Source organism: Nerophis ophidion, linkage group LG16 (assembly GCF_033978795.1).
Source record: "Nerophis ophidion isolate RoL-2023_Sa linkage group LG16, RoL_Noph_v1.0, whole genome shotgun sequence".
NCBI lineage: Eukaryota > Metazoa > Chordata > Actinopteri > Syngnathiformes > Syngnathidae > Nerophis > Nerophis ophidion.
In genome coordinates, this window is record NC_084626.1 from 25579749 (window position 1) to 25600840 (window position 21092).

At 40.8% G+C, this 21092-nt stretch overlaps 1 protein-coding gene across 6 annotated transcripts in view; it reads left to right on the plus strand.

Annotated features, from left to right (window-relative positions):
* The window catches only part of pdzrn3b (PDZ domain containing RING finger 3b), a 378976-nt gene extending 371381 nt beyond the window's left edge, over window positions 1-7595 (plus strand). For 5 of the 6 annotated variants that reach the window (XM_061874751.1, XM_061874753.1, XM_061874754.1 and 2 more), the window contains one exon: window positions 3113-7595. In XM_061874751.1, the coding sequence (XP_061730735.1) occupies window positions 3113-4594 (1482 nt within the window). In that variant the 3' untranslated portion in view covers window positions 4595-7595. The remainder of the gene's footprint in view (window positions 1-3112) is intronic. The other variant, XM_061874752.1, reaches the window with a different exon arrangement.
* The last annotated feature ends 13497 nt before the right edge of the window (window positions 7596-21092 follow it).

A 21092-nucleotide genomic window follows, 5' to 3' on the forward strand; every position in this document is an offset into this window, starting at 1 on the left:
CTAAGAGAGACAAAACTCAAATAGAATTTGAAAATCCAAGAAAATATTTTAAAGACTTGGTCTTCACTTGTTTAAATAAATTCATTTATTTTTTTACTTTGCTTCTTACAACTTTCAGAAAGACAATTTTAGAGAAAAAATACAACCTTAAAAATGATTTTAGGATTTTTAAACACATACCTTTTTACCTTTTAAATTCCTTCCTCTTCTTTCCTGACAATTTAAATCAATTGTCAAGTATTTTTTTTCTTTTATTGTAAAAAATAATAAATACATTTTAATTTAATTCTTCATTTTAGCTTCTGTTTTTTCGACGAAGACTATTTGCGAAAACTTTCTTCAAACTTATTATGATTAAAATTCAAAAAAATTATTCTGGCAAATCTAGAAAATCTGTAGAAATCAAATTTAAATCTTATTTCAACGTCTTTTGAATTTTTTTTTAATTTTTTTGTTCTGGAAAATCTAGAAGAAATAATGATTTGTCTTTGTTAGAAATATAGCTTGGTCCAATTTGTTATATATTCTAACAAAGTGCAGATTGGATTTTAACCTATTTAAAACATGTCATCAAAATTCTAAAATTAATCTTCATCAGGAAAAATGATTAACGATGTTCAATAAAAAAATTTAAACAGATTCGAATTAGCTAGTTTTTCTCTTCATTTTTTTCGGTTGAATCTTGAATTTTAAAGAGTCGAAATTGAAGATAAAGTATGTTTCAAAATTTAATTTTCATTTTTTTCGTGTTTTCTCCACTTTTAAACCGTTCAATTAAGTGTTATTTTCATCATTTATTCTCTACAAAAAACCTTCCGAAAAAAGGGAAAAAAATGTACGACGGAATGACAGACAGAAATACCCATTTTTTTAATATATATATAGATTTATATATTAAAGGTAAATTGAGCAAATTGGCTATTTCTGGCAGTTTATTTAAGTGTGTATCAAACTGGTAGCCCTTTACATTAATCAGTACCCAAGAAGTAGCTCTTGGTTTCAAAAAGGTTGGTGACCCCTGTTGTTGAGTGTCAGTGTTGTCTAGAATAAAAATGTAACACTCTCCCATATCAGTGGGTTGCAGCCGGTAGCTAATTGCTTTATAGATGTTGGAAACAGCAGGAGGCAGTGTGCAGGTAAAAAAGGTATTTAAAGCTTAAACAAAAAAAATAAACAAAAGGTGGAGGCTACATCGGATAGTCGAACCTCGGATTCAGGAGGAACAGTGTGGTTTTCGTCCTGGTCGTGGAACTGTGGACCAGCTCTATACTCTGGGCAGGGTTCTTGAGGGTGCATGGGAGTTTGCCCAACCAGTCTACATGTGCTTTGTGGACTTGGAGAAGGCATTGGACCGTGTCCCTCGGGAAGTCCTGTGGGGAGTGCTCAGAGAGTATGGGGTACCGGACTGTCTTATTGTGGCGGTCCGCTCCCTGTATGATCAGTGTCAGAGCTTGGTCCGCATTGCTGGCAGTAAGTCGAACACATTTCCAGTGAGGGTTGGACTCCGCCAAGGCTGTCCTTTGTCACCGATTCTGTTCATAACTTTTATGGACAGAATTTCTAGGCGCAGTCAAGGCGTTGAGGGGATCCGGTTTGGTGACCGCAGGATTAGGTCTCTGCTTTTTGCAGACAATGTAGTCCTGATGGCTTCATCTGACCGGGATCTTCAGCTCTCACTGGATCGGTTCGCAGCCGAGTGTGAAGCGACCGGAATGAGAATCAGCACCTCCAAGTCCGAGTCCATGGTTCTCGCCCGGAAAAGGGTGGAGTGCCATCTCCGGGTTGGGGAGGAGACCCTGCCCCAAGTGGAGGAGTTCAAGTACCTAGGAGTCTTGTTCACGAGTGAGGGAAGAGTGGATCGTGAGATCGACAGGTGGATCGGTGCGGCGTCTTCAGTAATGCAGACGTTGTACCGATCCGTTGTGGTGAAGAACGAGCTGAGCCGGAAGGCAAAGCTCTCAATTTACCGGTCGATCTACGTTCCCATCCTCACCTATGGTCATGAGCTTTGGGTCATGACCGAAAGGATAAGATCACGGGTACAAGCGGCCGAAATGAGTTTCCTCTCCCTTAGAGATAGGGTGAGAAGTTCTGCCATCTGGGAGGAACTCAAAGTAAAGCCGCTGCTCCTCCACATCGAGAGGAGCCAGATGAGGTGGTTCGGAACTCTGGTCAGGATGCCACCCGAACGCCTCCCTAGGGAGGTGTTTAGGGCACGTCCAACCGGTAGGAGGCCACGGGAAAGACCCAGGACACGTTGGGAAGACTATGTCTCCCGGCTGGCCTGGGAACGCCTCGGGATCCCCCGGGAAGAGCTAGACGATGTGGCTGGGGAGAGGGAAGTCTGGGTTTCCCTGCTTAGGCTGTTGCCCCCGCGACCCGACCTCGGATAAGCGGAAGATGATGGATGGATGGATGGTGAGTGGCCCTATAAAAAAGGGCATTGAAGCTTAGGGAAGGCTATGCGGAACAAAAGTAAAAGCCAACTACAAAGTAAACAAAACCAGAATGCTGGACGACAGCAAAGACTTACTGCGGAGCTAAGACGGCGTCCACATAGTACATCCGTACATGACAATCAACAATGTCCCCACAAAGAAGGATTCACGGGGGGCGCTGGAGCCTATCTCAGCTACAATCGGGCGGAAGGTGGGGTACACCCTGGACAAGTCGCCACTACATCACAGGGTAACAACAACTGAAATATTCTTGATTGCTAAAACAAAGTAGCTGCGGGAAATATCGCTCAAAGGGAGAAATGAAACTGCTACATAAAAATAGAAAAAAAAAATAGAAGCGCAAGACAAGAAGTAAAACACTACACACAGGAAAACCGCAAAAAATACAAAATAAATTGATGTGACAGGTGGTGACAGTACACCTACTTTGAGACAAGAGCTATAGTGATGCATGCTTGGTTATGCTTTAAAGTCATATCCAACAATTGCGACGACGACTTTTTACTGTCAACTGAGTTTCGTTTTTTTGAGTGATTTCCGCTGTTGGTGTGGCTCCGCATTTTTTCCAACGCCAAAAAATGTGCCTTGGCTCCAAAAAAGGTTGAAAAACACTGTGTTAGACAACAATAGTTACCAGTTGTGTGTTTGTACAGAAGAAGCACGAGGAGGACGGAGGCACCACTGACACGGCCACGCTTCTCTCCAATCACCACGAAAAGGACAGCGGCGTCGGCCGCACCGACGAGAGCACCCGCAACGACGAGAGTTCCGAGCAGGAGAACCTGGCCGATGACCAGACCACGTCCTCCAACACACTCAGCAGCTACAGGAAACTGACCTACAGCCAGGACACCCTTGGTAGCGCCGACCTGCCCTTCGGCGGCGACTACGCCGAGACCGACTTTCTGGGCATCCCGGCGGACGAGTGCGAGCGCTTCAGAGAACTCCTGGAGCTCAAGTGCCAAATGAGAAACGTGGGAATTCAGAGCCTCTTCTGCCAAGGCGGCGGGGCGGAAGGTCAGGACCAGGAATTGGCGGACAAAGAGCTCGAGCTGCTCAACGAGGAGCTGCGTAACATCGAGCTGGAGTGCCTTAATATCGTCCGTGCCCACAAGATGCAGCAGCTCCGGGAGCAGTGCCGGGAATCCTGGATGCTCCACAACAGCGGCTTCCGTAACTACAATACGAGCATAGACGCACGCCGCCATGAGCTGTCGGATATCACGGAGATGCCGGAGAAATCGGACAAAGATAGCTCCAGCGCCTACAATACCGGTGAAAGCTGCCGCAGTACTCCTCTGACGTTGGAGCTGTCGCCGGACAACTCCCTGCGTCGTGGGACGGACGACCAGGGTCCAGCTGAGCCGACCGGCTCTGACGGCAGGCTGCTCAAATCTCCCCCGTCTCCTGTCCAGGAAGCTGGTGGCCCCAAAGCCGGAGCAAAGGATCCAGAGACTCTCCAGGTGGAAAATAAGGAAAAGAAACTGGGAGAGTCCAGCAAAGCCGGGCGGAGCTTTGCTCAGCCACGGTCCCCTTACAAGCACGCCCATATCCCCGCCCACGCCCAGCACTACCAGAGCTACATGCAGCTGATCCAGCAGAAATCGGCCGTAGAGTACGCCCAAAGCCAAATGAGCCTGGTCAGCATGTGCCGGGACCCGATCAGTACCAGTGACCTGGTCCCAAAGATGGAGTGGAAAGTGAAAGTCCGAAGCGATGGCACGCGTTACATCACCAAGAGGCCAATTCGTGACAAGCTGCTGAGGGAGCGCGCCCTGCGAATCCACGAGGAACGCAGCGGCGTGACCACGGACGACGACGCCATCAGCGAGCTGAAGATGGGGCGGTACTGGAGCAAGGAAGAGAGGAAGCAGCACGCGGTCCGTTCGAAGGAACAGAGGCAACGCCGCGAGTTCATGAAGCAAAGTCGAGTCGATTGCCTAAAGGAGCAGGTCAGCGTGGAGGACAAAAAAGAACCCAACATCATCGAACTCAGCCACAAAAAAATGATGAAAAAGAGAAATAAGAAGATATTTGACAACTGGATGACCATCCAGGAACTGCTGACCCATGGTACCAAGTCCCCAGAGGGGACTAAAGTTTACACCTCGCTATTGTCTGTGACCACGGTTTAGGTCCTGCATCTGCGTGGGACAGGACCGACAGGATGGGGATGAAGTGTAAATAGAACTCTACCAGTCGGGGGGGAGATTTCTGCTTCGTTCAATGTGGCAAAATGTTGTAAATAAGAAATAGGAAAGACTTTTATGGAGAGTTTCCACTGCTTGGGGGGTGAAAAAGCTTTGATTTGTCTGGACGTGGTTGTGGGGATGGTTCTGAAAAAAACTTTACCAAATTATAACTTTTTCTACCTTTGTGCTTTTGAATAATAAGCATACTTTTTTTTTTTTTTTTTTTTTACTTAAAGTATAAAAAAAAAAAAAGTGCCATACATAAACAGCCAGCATTTACGCTATTTGACATTATTTTGTTGTTGCTATGCTGTATATCTTTCATCAGTATTTGTTCTGCTTTGCGTACTCTGCTTTTATGGAAAACAACAGTAGGAAGCAATCCTTTCCAAAAGGACTTTTTGTGAATAAATGTTTGCAGCAAACCCAAGTTTTACCTTTTTTAATTTCCCTTTGAAATGGTGCTGATTCCCGAAAGTCTGTACCGTCAGTCAAGTACCAAAGTAGGAAACATCAAAGTGCACTTACTTATTCTCAGGACATTGAAACTGGATGGTTCGTATCGTCTTGAAAGACCTTTCGTCTCATTTAATCAGACATTCGGACGTCTTGAGTCTGAGAGGATGGTGAAGGATCTAAAGTATTTATCTTCTGTGGGTCAAACAAGGATTGGACAATTGTTAAATATCTAGTGTACCGTATTTCCAGACTGTAAGGCACTTTAAAAATATATATATTTTCTGAAAAGTCGCCTTATAACCCAGTGCGCCTAATAAAAATAAGTTTGGTTGAGCTTAACCACCTCAAAGCTATTTTATTTGGTACATGGTGTGATGATAAGTATGGCCGGTAGATGGCAGTCAAACATAAGAGATAAGTGTAGGTTACACTCTGATGGCAATATGACTCAAGTAATCAACACCAACATTTTATATGTTCCATTGAAAATATAAAACATTACACACGGCGCTCAAAAATGTTTTGGTATGACTTTAAAAAGCTATGGAGCCGCACTGCTTGATGTGCTTCAACATGCAAGTTTTATTATGGTGTGTGTATAAGATAAGACATATTATCTGGCGTTTTGTTTCGCAATATTAAGCAAAAACAACTTTTCTTACCTTCTGGTACCTGCTGATCTGTATATGGGAGCTGCATAAATCCTAAAAAATTGCGCGCCTCCGCCTTTGTAGTCTGTGCCGACGCCGTAGTCGATAAGCTTCTTCTTGTTATGGGACATTCATCCTCCACTGTTGCCGTTTCTGATATAAAGTAGTGTAAAGTTCTTACTTATATCTGTCAGTAAACTCGCCATGAAAGCGCTAAAACATACTGGTGTGGTGAGTTTACATTATTCACCCAAGGAACTTTACTTATTCGAGAGTTCCGTTCGGACGTTTTTCATGGGACACTTTTCCGAATGAGAGATGCCTCTCTGTTATTGATTTCTGAATGACTTTTTGACACTTCTTCCACTTTCGTCCTTGCACGCTACACCGCTACAACAAAGATGACGGGGAGAAGACGCCGTCGAAGGTGAGCCACGTAAATAAGACCGCCCACAAAACGGCACATCCTGAAGCGACTGTCAGAAAGCGGCTTGTAGATGATCTGTAAAACATAATCTATGCAATATTTTGACCAAAGAACCACCATTACATGTTATGTAGACTACAAGGAAGTGTATTCCATTTAGAAGAAAATAATAATAAATAATATACGCCCTATGATCCGGTGCACCTTTTACGTGTGTGTGTGTGTGTGTGTGTGTGTGTGTGTGTGTGTGTGTGTGTGTGTGTGTGTGTGTGTGTGTGTGTGTGTGTGTGTGTGTGTGTGTGTGTGTGTGTGTGTGTGTGTGTGTGTGTGTGTGTGTGTGTGTGTGTGTGTGTGGGAAAAATCATAAGACTACTTCCTCTCTACAGAACTGTTTGATGAGGGGTTCCCTCAATCTCTGGATAATCTAATTAAGACATATATATATGTATATATATATATATATATATATATATTAATATATATGTGTGTGTGTGTGTGTGTGTGTGTGTGTGTGTGTGTGTGTGTGTGTGTGTGTGTGTGTGTGGGGGAAAAATCACAAGACTACTTCATCTCTACAGAACTGTTTCATGAGGGGTTCCCTCAATCTCTGGATAATCTAATTAAGACATATATATATATATATATATATATATATTATATATATATACACATATATATATACACATATATATATACATATATATATGTATATATATATTTATATATATATATATATATATATATATATATATATATATGTGTTTAATCTTAAAAGAGCAGTTAAAGGTAAAGGTAAAACTAAAATAATGGTTTTAAACAAACCAAATATGTAAACTTTGTTTTGTTTTTTTACCTATTTCATTACAACTGTTAGGGCAGCGTGGGTCGGTTAGTAGAACGGTCGTGCCAGCAACTTTAGGGTTCCAGGTTCGATCCCCGCTTCCGCCATCCTAGTCACTGCCGTTGTGTCCTTGGGCAAGACACTTTACCCACCTGCTCCCAGTGCCACCCACACTGGTTTGAATGTAGCTTAAAAATGTAGATAATATGTTTCACTATGTAAAGCGCTTTGAGTCTTTTGAAAAAAGCGCTATATAAATATAATTCACTTCACTTCACATATGAAAAAAAGAGAAAAAATAGACCATTCATCGGCAGTGCGCCTCATAATCCGGTGCGCCCTACGGTATGGAAAATACCGTATCTTAAAAGAAATCCTCTTCCGGGCATATCCCCCACTTTTAGAAGATGAATACTGTGGATCCTGCACCATCTTTCCAGACTAAAGTGTCCAATCTAAGACAATCCGAGCAGTTTAGTTGCGATCGATGCCCTAAAAGTACAACAACTTGGATGAGTAAGAATATTCCCAGTGTGCTTAATGTGTTGAATAAAGATATTTCTCATATTGTCGACTTTTGTGTTTGTCCAAGCTCACTTCATAGTCACCTTTGTCTTCTTAGACCTTCATGTATTGCAGAGGACAAAACATCCTAATAAATCCTTAGTTTGACACAACTGTAAAATGGCAGAATTAAATTATTGTTTTATATACTTGACTATGTTTGTTGGAATCGTTTGTTCAAATCGTCGAGCACGAAGATGACTTTTAGCGGATTATTCTGGAAAGGCCTTATATTTAATGGATTCTTTTCCTGTTTCTATGTTTGAATCCGCATCACTGAAAGGACGCAGGTTTATGGTTATGAATGAGAGGTTTGACATTGGCCTTTTTTCCCTGGCTTCTCCTCCCTTTTGACCCAAAAAAAAAAAAAAAAAGCCATTTGATTTATGACCAAGGCTTTTCAAACGACACGTCTAAGATCATTCCGATAATGATTCTGCGACACAGGATGTTGGCGTCAAGGCTTGGACTATGGCAGGGGTTGGGAACCTTTTTGGCTGAGAGAGCCAAGAAGCCAAATATTTTAAAATGTATTTCCCTAAGAGCCATATAATATTTTTTTCAACACTGAACACAACTAAACGCGTGCATTTTTAATGAAGACCAACATTTCCAGAGTATAATAAGTCTCTTATTCTTTGTAATAACATTGTTATTCTGAAGCTAACTGTGGAGGGGGCGTGGCCTGCGGGCCTGCAGCAAAGTGGGATGTTGCCAGGACCGGCCTCGAAATCAGCGACAGGTGCGTAGAAGGCCCACCTGGGCCTTTTTATCTAATCACCTGTCGCTCTGTTATAAGCAGCAGCCAGGAGGAGAGACAGGGTTGGGGCTGGAGCCAGAGTGCGAATAAGGACGAAAGAGAGAAAGACAATTGCTGTAACACAACTGAGAGAAAAATAAAATAAAACAATATTGTAACCTTAAAACAGGCTCTTGGTGGTCTGAAGAACCCCCAGGAGGGCAAGTCCCACACTAACCAATAATAAATAAATTACTTCTTACCATTAATGCAACTTCTTGAACATGAAAATGCATGAGAATGTTTTATATTTTGAGCGTTGTTTTTAACACTGTGATTACAAGTGGAATTATTCATTACTTATCGTGTTAAGCAATGTCAGCTCAGATTTATCCGAGAGCCAGATGCAGTCATCAAAAGAGCCACATCTGGCTCTAGAGCCATAGGTTCCCTACCCCTGGACTAGGGTGTGGTTTGTTTTCCAGAGGTGCAGAGCGACTGGATCGGACACGACGTGAAGGTAATGACATATTTTAAATCTGAACTCAAAAAAAGGAACAAACGAAAGGCGCTCACAGAGGAGGAACAAAAACTTGGCTATGAAACAAAACGATTACTACAGCATAAACTATGGACATAAAACAAAACTTGCAAACTATGGCATGAATAACAAAACTTACAGGGAGCGAGAAAAGAGCATGGATCATCACCATGGAGCAAGGATGTGTCGAACGGCTGACTGCCTGGCAACTACAGGCTTAAATAGTGCTGCGGTGCTTGAAAACAGGTGCGTGAGTTCAAATGAGTGTGGTGCGTGAGTCGTGAGGACAGGTGAACTGGTTGGTACAGTTCGAGATGCTACCTCAGTAGAAGCATTTAAGTCTCACCTTAAAATTCATCTGTATACTCTAGCCTTTAAATAGACCTCCTTTTTAGACCAGTTGATCTGCCGCTTCTTTTCTTTCTCCTATGTCCCCCCCTCCCTTGTGGAGGGGGTCCGGTCCGATGACCATGGATGAAGTACTGGCTGTCCAGAGTCGAGACCCAGGATGGACCGCTCGTCGGGACCCAGGATGGACCGCTCGCCTGTATCGGTTGGGGACATCTCTACGCTGCTGATCCGCTTGAGATGGTTTCCTGTGGACGGGACTCTCGCTGCTGTCTTGGATCCGCTTGAACTGAACCCTCGCGGCTGTGTTGGAGCCACTATGGATTGAACTTTCACAGTATCATGTTAGACCTGCTCGACATCCATTGCTTTCGGTCCCCTAGAGGCGAGGGAGGGGGGGGTTGCCCACATCTGAGGTCTTCTCCAAGGTTTCTCATAGTCAGCATTGTCACTGGCGTCCCACTGGATGTGAATTCTCCCTGACCACTGGGTGTGAGTTTTCCTTGCCCTTTTGTGGGTTCTTCCGAGGATGTTGTAGTCGTAATGATTTGTGCAGTCCTTTGAGACATTTGTGATTTGGGGCTATATAAATAAACATTGATTGATTGATTGATTGGTAGGCATGGAAACAAAACAATGGAGTGAAAAAACAGTAACTAATGGAGTCTTGAAGTAATCTAACACAACTAAACAAAACATGATCACAAGGACATGACAGCTGGGTTATTAGTTCATTGCACGAATAACTTTACAACACGTGTTTTAATTGTATTTATCTCTGGGATGAAATAGTTTGTATGGATTAATTAAAGCCTTAGAACGGTGAAGTCATGTAGCATCGTCGAAGCAGACTAATCCATTAACAGATACGAAGATGGTCGGTCTTACCCTCGACACCAGATGCTTATTTACTATTGACCTCATCAATCCAGTCCAGGTAAGTAAGTAGGTAGATCTTTATTATTATTACACAAGTACAAACCCCGTTTCCACATGAGTTGGGAAATTGTGTTAGATGTAAATATAAACGGAATACAATGATTTGCTAATTATTTTCAACCCATACTCAGTTGAATATGCTACAAAGACAACATATTTGATGTTCAAACTGATAAACTTTTAATTTTTTTTGCAAATAATCATTAGCTTGCTCATCAAACGCTTATTTGGAACATCCCACAGGTGTGCAAGCTAATTGGGAACAGGTGGGTGCCATGATTGGGTATAAAAACAGCTTCCTAAAAAATGCTCAGTCTTTCACAAGAAAGGATGGGGCGAGGTACACCCCTTTGTCCACAACTGCGTGAGCAAATAGTCAAACAGTTTAAGAACAACGTTTCTCAAAGTGCAATTGCAAGAAATTTAGGGATTTCAACATCTACGGTCCGTAATATCATCAAAAGGTTCAGAGAATCTGGAGAAATTACTCCACATAAGCGGCATGGCCACAAACCAACATTGAATGATCCCTCAGACGGCACTGTATCAAAAACCGACATCAATCTCTAAAGGATATCACCACATGGGCTGAGGAACACTTCAGAAAACCACTGTCACTAAATACAGTTTGTTGCTACATCTGTAAGTGTAAGTTAAAGCTCTACTATGCAAAGCGAAAGCCATTTTATCAACAACATCCAGAAACACAGCCGGCTTCTCTGGGCCCGAGATCATCATTTTTGACCTGTATTGGATTTTTTTTTGTTAGTGCCAACAGTAAAACTTAAATTTTTCACCCATTTTTTACCTGTATCGGATTTTTTGTTAGTGCAAACAGAAAAACATTGCCCCCCCCCCATTTTTAACCTGTATTGGATTTTTTTTTTTGTTAGTGCAAACAGTACAACTATAGATTTTTTTTCCCCATTTTTGATATGTATCTGATTTTTTTATGTTAGTGCAAACAGTAAAACTTAATTTTTTCCCCCATTTTTGACTTGTATCAGATTTATTTGTTAGTGCAAACAGTACAACTTAGATTTCCCCCCACCCCTCATTTTTTACCTGTATCGGAATTTTTTGTTAGTGCAAACAGAACAACTTTGACCCCCCCCCCACCCCTCTCCATCCCCCCATTTTTTTTTACCTGTATTAGATTTTGTTATGTTAGTGCAAACATTACAACTATAGATTCCCCCCCACCCCCCATTTTTTACCTGTATCGGATTTTTTGTTAGTGCAAACAGTAAAACTTAGATTCCCCCCCACCCCCCATTTTTTACCTGTATCGGATTTTTTGTTAGTGCAAACAGAAAAACATTGACACCCCCCCCCCCCCCAGCCCCCCATTTTTGACCTGTATTGGATTTTTTTTTTGTTAGTGCAAACAGTACAACTTAATTTTTCCCCCATTTTGGACCTGTATCGGATTTTTTTGTTAGTGCAAACAGAAAAACTTTGACACCCCCCTCCCACCCCTCTCCAGCACCCCATTTTTTTACCTGTATCGGATTTTTTTATGTTCGTGCAAAGAGTACAACTTTAGACACCCCCCCCCCCCCCCCCATTTTTGACCTGTATTGGATTTTTTTGTTAGTGCAAACAGTAAAACTTAGATTCCCCCCCACCCCCCATTTTTTACCTGTATCGGATTTTTTGTTAGTGCAAACAGAAAAACATTGACCCCCCCCCCCCCCAGCCCCCCATTTTTGACCTGTATTGGATTTTTTTTTTGTTAGTGCAAACAGTACAACTTAAATGTTTCCCCCATTTTGGACCTGTATCAGATTTTTTTGTTAGTGCAAACAGTAAAACTTAGATTCCCCCCCACCCCCCATTTTGGACCTGTATCAGATTTTTTTGTTAGTGCAAACAGTAAAACTTAGATTCCCGAATACCCCCCCCCCCCCCCCCATTTTTTACCTGTATCGGATTTTTTTGTTAGTGCAAACAGTAAAACTTAGATTCCCGAATACCCCCCACCCCCCCCCATTTTTTACCTGTATCGGATTTTTTTGTTAGTGCAAACAGAAAAACTTTGACACCCCCTCCCACCCCTCTCCAGCCCCCCATTTTTTTACCTGTATCGGATTTTTTTATGTTCGTGCAAAGAGTACAACTTTAGACACCCCCCCCCCCATTTTTGACCTGTATTAGATTTTTTTGTTAGTGCAAACAGAAAAACATTGACCCCCCCCCCACCCCCCATTTTTTACATGTATCGGATTTTTTTGTTAGTGCAAACAGTAAAACTTAGATTCCCCCAACCCCCCATTTTTGACCTGTATTGGATTTTTTTATGTTAGTGCAAACAGTACAACTATAGATTTTTTTCCCCCCATTTTTGACCTGTATCAGATTTTTTTGTTAGTGCAAACAGTAAAACTTAGATTCCCCCCCCCCAGCCCCCCATTTTTTACCTGTATCGGATTGTTTCATGATAGTGCAAACAGTAAAACTATAGATTTTTGCCCCCACTTTTTACCTGTATCAATTTTTTTTTTTGTTAGTGCAAACAGAAAAACTTCTACCCCCCACCCCCTTCCATCCCCCCATTTTTTTACCTCTATCGGATTTTTTGGTTAGTGCAAACAGAAAAACTTTGACCCCGCCCCGTCCCCCCCCTCCATCGCCCCATTTTTGACCTGTATCGGATTTTTTTATGTTAGAGCAAACAGTACAACTTTGATTCCCCCCATTTTTTTTAAACTTTATCTGATTTTTTCATGACAGAGCCAACAGTACAACTTATATTTTTCCCCCATTGGCACATTTTGCTGTGGCCCCTGGAGGGCCCCCCTGCTCTAAAGTTTTAATCTGCATTTTAGACATTTATTTAGCCGCGGCTCTTCTGCATCATTACATTTTTCCGTATGTTAGAAACAGTTTGGACCTGCCTGCTCGAAGTGAACAAGTCCAAAGAGAAAGTAGCCAGATTTCCCGTGTTCCACTCTGGTGTGGTCCTTGAATGCATCATCATCATCATCATGGTTAAGCATTAAAGCTGCAGGATACACACACACACACACACACACACACACACACACACACACACACACACACACACACACACACACACACACACACACACACTCAATCGGGGTAATTACAGTTTTATTAGTCTCAAGTTAACACTTTTTCCAGGCGGCTGCAGAGTCCAGGCGGCATCTCTCCTAATGGCCCCTGAAAGCATCAAAACAAGGCCCTCTAGGGCCATTATTGTGAGTGCGGTGGTGCAGTGTGCAGGCCCAGCAGTGTGTGCAGGCCCAATGCTGGCAGCGTGTTGCAGGAAGTCAATAAGAGGTACTTCATTAGTGAAAGTGAAACATGTAAATAACATGGATATGGATACCACCTGTGGACACCTGTATCACAGGTTTCAGCTGAGCTCCATTTGTGAGACACAGACCACAGAACACTCACACAAATCAATAACAAACATCATTTACTGTTCTGCTTGTGTTTGTTGAGCCATGTTCATACAGCAGGTCTATTCCCATCTTCTTTCCCCTCAGTTTTCAACCGTATCGGATTTTTTGTTATTGCAATCAGTACAACTATAGATTTTTTTGCCCCCCAATATTGACCTGTATCAGATTTTTTTTATGTTAGTGCAAACAGTAAAACGTCAATCCCCCCCCCCCCCCATTTTTTAGTTTTATCTGATTTTTTCATGATAGTGCCAACAGTACAACTTTGATTTTTTTCCCCCCATTTTTGACCCCTTATCGGATTTTTTTGCTAGTGCAAACAGTACAACTTTGACCCCCCCCCCCTTTTATGACCTGTATCTGATTTTTTTATGTTAGTGCAAACAGTAAAACTTCAATCCCCCCACCCCCCCATTTTTTTGTTTTATCTGATGTTTTCATGATAGTGCCAACAGTACAACTTTGATATTTTTTCCCCCCATTTTTGACTCCGTATTGGATTTTTTTGCTACTGCTAACAGTACAGCTTTGACCCCCCCCCCCCCACCCCATTTTTGACCTTTATTTGATTATTTCATGATATTGCCAACAGTACAACTTTGATTTCCCCCCCATTTTTGACCCGTATCGGATTTTTTTGCTACTGCTAACAGTACAGCTTTGACCCCCCCCCCCCCCCCACCCCATTTTTGACCTTTATCTGATTATTTCATGATAGTGCCAACAGTACAACTTTGATTTTCCCCCATTTTTGACCCTTATCGGATTTTTTTGCTAGTGCAAACAGTACAACTTTGATCCCCCCCCCCCCCCCCCCATTTTTGACCTGCATCTGATTTTTTTATGTCAGTGCAAACAGTAAAACTTCAATCTCCCCCCCTCCCCCCCATTTTTTAGTTTTATCTGATTTTTTCATGATAGTGCCAACAGTACAACTTTGATTTTTTTCCCCCATTTTTGACCCGTATTGGATTTTTTTTGCTAGTGCAAACAGTACAACTATAGATCCCCCTCCCCCATTTTTGACCTGTATCAGATTTTTTTATGTTAGTGCTAACAGTACAAGCTTTGATCCCCCCCCTGCCCCCCACCCCATTTTTGACCTTCATTTGATTATTTCATGATAGTGCCAAATAGTACAACTTGGATTTTTCCCTCCATTTTTGACCCGTATCGGATTTTTTTGCTAGTGCAAACAGTACAACTATAGATTCCCCCCACCACCACCACCATTTTTGACCTGTATCAGATTTTTTTTATGTTAGTGCAAACAGTAACACTTTGCCCCCCCCCCCCATTTTTGACCTTTATTTGATTATTTCATGATCGTGCAAACCGTACAACTTTGATTTTTTTTACCCCATTTTCGACCTGTATCAGATTTTTTTATGTTAGTGCAAACAGTAAAACTTCGATCACCCCCCTCCCCCATCTTTTTTCCTTTATCAGATTTTTTTGCTAGTGCAAACAGTACAACTATAGATTCCCCCCCATCACCACCACCATTTTTGACCTGTATCAGATTTTTTTTATGTTAATGCAAACAGTAACACTTTGGACCCCCCCCACCCCCCCCCATTTTTTACCTTTATTTGATTATTTCATAATAGTGCCAACAGTACAACTTTGATTTTTTTCTCCCCATTTTTGACCAGTATCGGATTTTTTAATGTCAGTGCAAACAATACAACTTTGATCCTCCTCCTAATTTTTTACCTTTATTTGATTATTTCATGATAGTGCCACATTACAACTTAAACACCCCCCCCCCCCCCCCCCCCCATTTTTTACCTGCATCAGATTTTTTTGTTAGTGCAGACAGTAACTACAGATTCCCCCCACCCACCACCCCATTTTTTTTACCTGTATCGGATGTGTTTTATGTTAGTGCAAACAGTAAAACTTAAAATCCCCCCCCCCCCCCTCCTCCATTTTTGACCTTTATCTGATTCTTTCATGCCAACAGTACAACTTTGATTTTTTTCCCCCATTTTTGACCTGTATCAATTTTTTTGTTAATGCAAATAGTAACAACTTAGATCCCCCCCGCCCCCCCCCCCTCTATTTTTGACCTGTGTCTGATTTTTTTTATGTTCGTGCACACAGTACAACTAAAGATTTTTTGGCCCATTTTTGACTTGTATCGGATTTTTTTTTTTTTTGTTAGTGCAAACAGTAAAAACTTTGATTTTTCCCCCCCATTTTTGACAAGTATCTGATTTGTTCATGTTAGTGCAAACAGTAAAACTAAATATTTTTACCCCCGATTTTTGACCTGTATTGGATTTTTTATGTTAGTGCAAACAGTAAAACTTAGATTCCCCCCATTTTTTTTACCTTTTATCTGATTTTTTTTCATGATATTGCCAACAGTACAACTTAGATTTTTCCCCTCATTTTTTACCTGTATCAGATTGTTTTTTTGTTAGTGCAAACAGTACTTTATATTTTCCCCCCCCCATTTTTGACAAGTATCTGATTTGTTCATGTTAGTGCAAACAGTAAAACTAAATATTTTTACCCCTGACTTTTGACCTGTATCGATTTTTTATGTTAGTGCAAACAGTAAAACTTAGATTCCCCCCCATTTTTTTTACCTTTTATCTGATTTTTTTTCATGATACTGCCAACAGTACAACTTAGATTTTTCCCCCCCCATTTTTGACCTGTATCAGATTGTTTTTTTTGTTAGTTGCCGACAGTACTTTATATTTTTACCCCCCAATTTTGACCGGTATCAGATTTTTTCATGATATTGCCAACAGTAAAACTTATATTTTTCCCCCCCATTTTTGACAAGTATCTGATTTGTTCATGTTAGTGCAAACAGTAAAACTAAAATATTTCTACCACTCGATTTTTGACCTGTATCAGATTTTTTTATGTTAGTGCAAACAGTAAAACTTAGATTCCCCCCATTTTTTTTACCTTTCTAATCCGATTTTTTTTCATGATATTGCCAACAGTACAACTTAGATTTTCTCCCCCCCATTTTTGACCTGTATCAGATTTTTTTAATGGTCTTGAAAACAGTAGAACATCGATGCCCCCCATTTTGTTTTTACCTTTATCTGATTTTTTCATGATAGTGCCAACAGTACAAAAACAGTTCCTGCCCCCCCCCCCCCCATTTTTGACTTTTATCAGATTTTTTTGTTTGTGCAAAAAGTAAAACTTTGATCCCACCCGCCCCTCATATCTGACCTTTTATCTGATTTTTTCCATGATGGTGCCAACAGTATAACTTTGACTTTTTCCCCCCATTTTTGACCTATATCGTATTTTTTAATGTTAGTGCAAACAGTAAAACTTCAACCCCCCCCCCCCCCCCCCCCCCCCCCTCATTTTTGACCTTTTTCTGATGTTTTATGTTAGTGCAAACAATACTGGCTGCGATTCCATCCGAGTAGAAACAGCATGGGAGGTCTACAAGACTACACGGCACTCTACTTCTAGTTTAAAGCACTAAATGGATCGATCGAAACTGCAGCACCTGGAGTGAGCAAAATTGTCCAAAAGGTGGCGACATAACACAAACAATAACACACCTTCTCAGCGTATTTGATTGTTTTTTTTAAACTATTGCATTATGTCCGTCAGCAAAAAAAAAAAAATCCATAAATTAGCTGCACTGTTTTATAAGCCGCAGGGTTCAAAACGTAGGGGGAAAAATGGGTGGTTCGGTAGTTGTTGAAGGAAATAGCGAAACGTGATGATTCATGTTCCTATATTCAAAGACTTTGTGTATCGTTATCATGGTCCCAAAATATCAGATATACTTGTTAAATAAAACCTCGGCCTTGGTTTTAATAAGCACTTAGGCCTACTATGCTACTGTATTTTATTGTTGGACATTATGGTGGTAATTGGCGGAAAAAGTTTGAGAACCACTCACCTAGATATGTTAAACCCATTTTTTTTTTTATTCTAAATTAAAAAATACCAATAAAAAGTTTCTGGGACAGGGGGCCTTCGGGAGTTGAATAATAATAATACTAATAATAATAATAAATAGGTAATCTTAAATACTGAAATTGTTTGTGCTTTTTCAGGTGCTTGAAAGAAAGCACACTTGAGACAAGAGCAGCACTCACAAGACTATTTTCAACACAAGCCTAGTCCCTCTAATAAACGACACACTGCCCTCTGTTGGCTGACACAGGTATTGCAACACCTGATCTCAGTTAACAACAAACTGGTTTCAGCTCATCACTAATGCACTTTTTTTCTTTTTTTCAGGCAATGACATACTAAAAGTACAAAATTGACAACACATAATATAATTTAATACAATGCAAAAGGTAATGTAATCTGTATTTTACATGTATTTGCAACGTTAACTAAAGGCGTCTGACGTATTGCCTCAAATTTTCTGACTTTGTGGATTATTTCCAGTTGCTATGATTGTTTGTTTTTTACTTTAATTGATTATTTATCATGGAATGATGCATATTTATTACATACACAATTGCAGTGTGTCAGTTGAAGCGTGCTGTTGCTTTGATCTTTGGATTGTTTTGAGTCTATTTTAATGTAGGGAATTGTATCATTAGGTGCGTATGAGGAGCGATCGCATGTGTGGAATTGTTTTAGGTGGGGAGTTCATCTGTTTTTTTTTAGGTTCTCATCATAATCTAAAACAGGGGTGTCCATATACATAGTCGAAATAAAATCAAACAAAAACAATGTAAAAAGGAATGCAGTGCGAAAAAGATAACATGTTGATATTAATAACTAATAATCCCTTGCCACTTATAACACAAGCTGGCGCCAAGTTTTGTTGTTTCAATATCCATCCATCCATTTTCTACCGCTTATTCCCTTTTGGGGTCGCGGGGGGCGCTGGCGCCTATCTCAGCTACAATCTGGCGGAAGGCGGGGTACACCCTGGACAAGTCGCCACCTCATCGCAGGGCCAACACAGATAGACAGACAACATTCACACTCACATTCACACACTAGGGCCAATTTAGTGTTGCCAATCAACCTATCCCCAGGTGCATGTCTTTGGAAGTGGGAGGAAGCCGGAGTACCCGGAAGGAACCCACGCATTCACGGGGAGAACATGCAAACTCCACACAGAAAGATCCCCAGCCTGGATTTGAACCCAGGACTGCAGGACCTTCGTATTGTGAGGCAGACGCACTAACCCCTCTGCCATTGTGAAGCCCAGTTGTTGTTTGAATATTTCCTTTTTTAAGATACAATACAAAATGCATACGATAACCACTGCATGTTTTGATTTTTTTAAATGTGGCCGTTCGTGGAAAAAATGTAGACATCCCTAATTTAAAAATAAAATCAGTGGTACCTAGTTTTGGATGCCCAACTTTTTGTATGATTCTGATTTTTAGCAAATATTCTGTTTGCTATATCTTCTGGGTTATCGTTCATTCGTCGTCAATATATAACTTGCATCGTTTCCTACAGAAAAAAAAGACAAGTCTGCAGAATGTGTTTAAAAGTGACACCTCGTGAGTGTGAGGCACACTCACTGGCTGTATGGACACCGCGCTGATGCTTTTCATCAGCTGCTGTCAGCTGTATTTAAAAACAATTACATTTGACATGGAAATAAAATGAGAAGTTATCATATAATATTATATTTTTAAACCGAGAGAAATATGAGACATGTAACTCTGGTCAAACAGCCAAAGAGGAAACAGGATAAGAACAATGACCTTATTTGACTGTTGAACAGCATTTTCCAAGCCAGGTACACCCAAACTGACAGAGAGACGGATAAATATATTTTAAAATATTTTAAGGATCTTTGAGAGATTTAAAAATCTTAAATTGCTCGCTTCCGAGTTGGAGTCTTTCCTGCTGCCTTTGAAACAAAGTGGTGAGGCCCCTGCTAATTTTGGATGCTGGCTATTTTAAGTCGCACCTGCCGAAAATGCATAATAAAGAAGGAAAATACCATATATAAGTCGCAATGGAGTATAAGTCGGGAAATGTATTTGATAAAACCCAACACCAAGAATAGACATTTGAAAGGCAATTTAAAATAAATAAAGAATAGTGAACAACAGGCTGAATAAGTGTACGTTATATGAGGCATAAATAACAACGGAGAAGGTGCCTGCTATGTTAACCTAACATATTATGGTAAGAGTCATTCAAATAACTATAACATATAGAACATGATATACGTTTACCAAACAATCTGTCACTCCTAATCGCTAAATCCCATGAAATCTTATACGTCTAGTCTCTTACGTGAATGAGCTAAATATTTTATATTTTACGGTAATTTGTTAATAATTTCACACATAAGTCGCTCCTGAGTATAAGTCGCAGCCCTGGCCGAACTACGAAAAAAACTGCGACTTATAGTCCGAAAAATACGGTACTTTTACTAACTTAACCATTTTAAGTGAAATTTTACAAAAACTTGTTTTTTATTAACTATATGATTAAAAAAATTTATGTCATTTTTGGGAGTCTTAATGATGAGCCTGTGATGATCCGTTGACCGGATCATGTTTAGTTTAGCGAGACTCCCTTAGTTCGGTTTGGATTGGTTTCAACATATTTTATGCACACAATGTACAGTGGGGTAAAAAAGTATTTAGTCAGCCACAGATTGTGCAAGTTCTCCCACTTAAAATGATGACAGAGGTCTGTAATTTTCATCATAGGTACACTTCAACTGTGAGAGACAGAATGTGAAAAAAAAATCGAGGAATTCACATTGTAGGAATTTTAAATAATTTATTTGTAAATTATGGTGGAAAATAAGTATTTGGTCAACCATTCAAAGCTCTCACTGATGGAAGGAGGTTTTGGCTCAAAATCTCACGATACATGGCCCCATTCATTCTTTTCTTAACACGGATCAATCGTCCTGTCCCCTCAGCAGAAAAACAGCCCTAAAGCATATTGGTTCCACCCCCATGCTTCACAGTAGGTATGGTGTTCTTGGGATGCAACTCAGTATTCTTCTTCCGCCAAACACGACGAGTTGAGTTTATACCAAAAAGTTCTATTTTGGTTTCATCCGACCACATGACATTCTCCCAATCCTCTGCTGTATCATCCATGTATCCATTTTGGTATAAACTCAACTTGTCATGTTTGGAGGAAGAAGAATACTGAGTTGCATCCCAAGAACACCGCACCTACTGTGAAGCATGGGGGTGGAAACATCATGGTTTGGGGCTGTTTTTCTGCTAAGGGGACAGGACGATTGATCCGTGTTAAGGAAAGAATGAATGGGGCCATGTATCGTGAGATTTTGAGCCAAAACCTCCTTCCATCAGTGAGTGCTTTGAATGGTTGACCAAATACTTATTTTCCACCATAATTTACAAATAATTTTTAAAAAATTCTTTCAATGTGAATTCCTGGACTTTTTTTTCCACATTCTGTCTCTCACAGTTGAAGTGTACCTATGATGAAAATTACAGACCTCTGTCATCATTTTAAGTGGAAAAACTTGCACAATCGCTGGCTGACTAAATACTTATTTGCCCCACTGTATGAGTGTTCTCCATGCT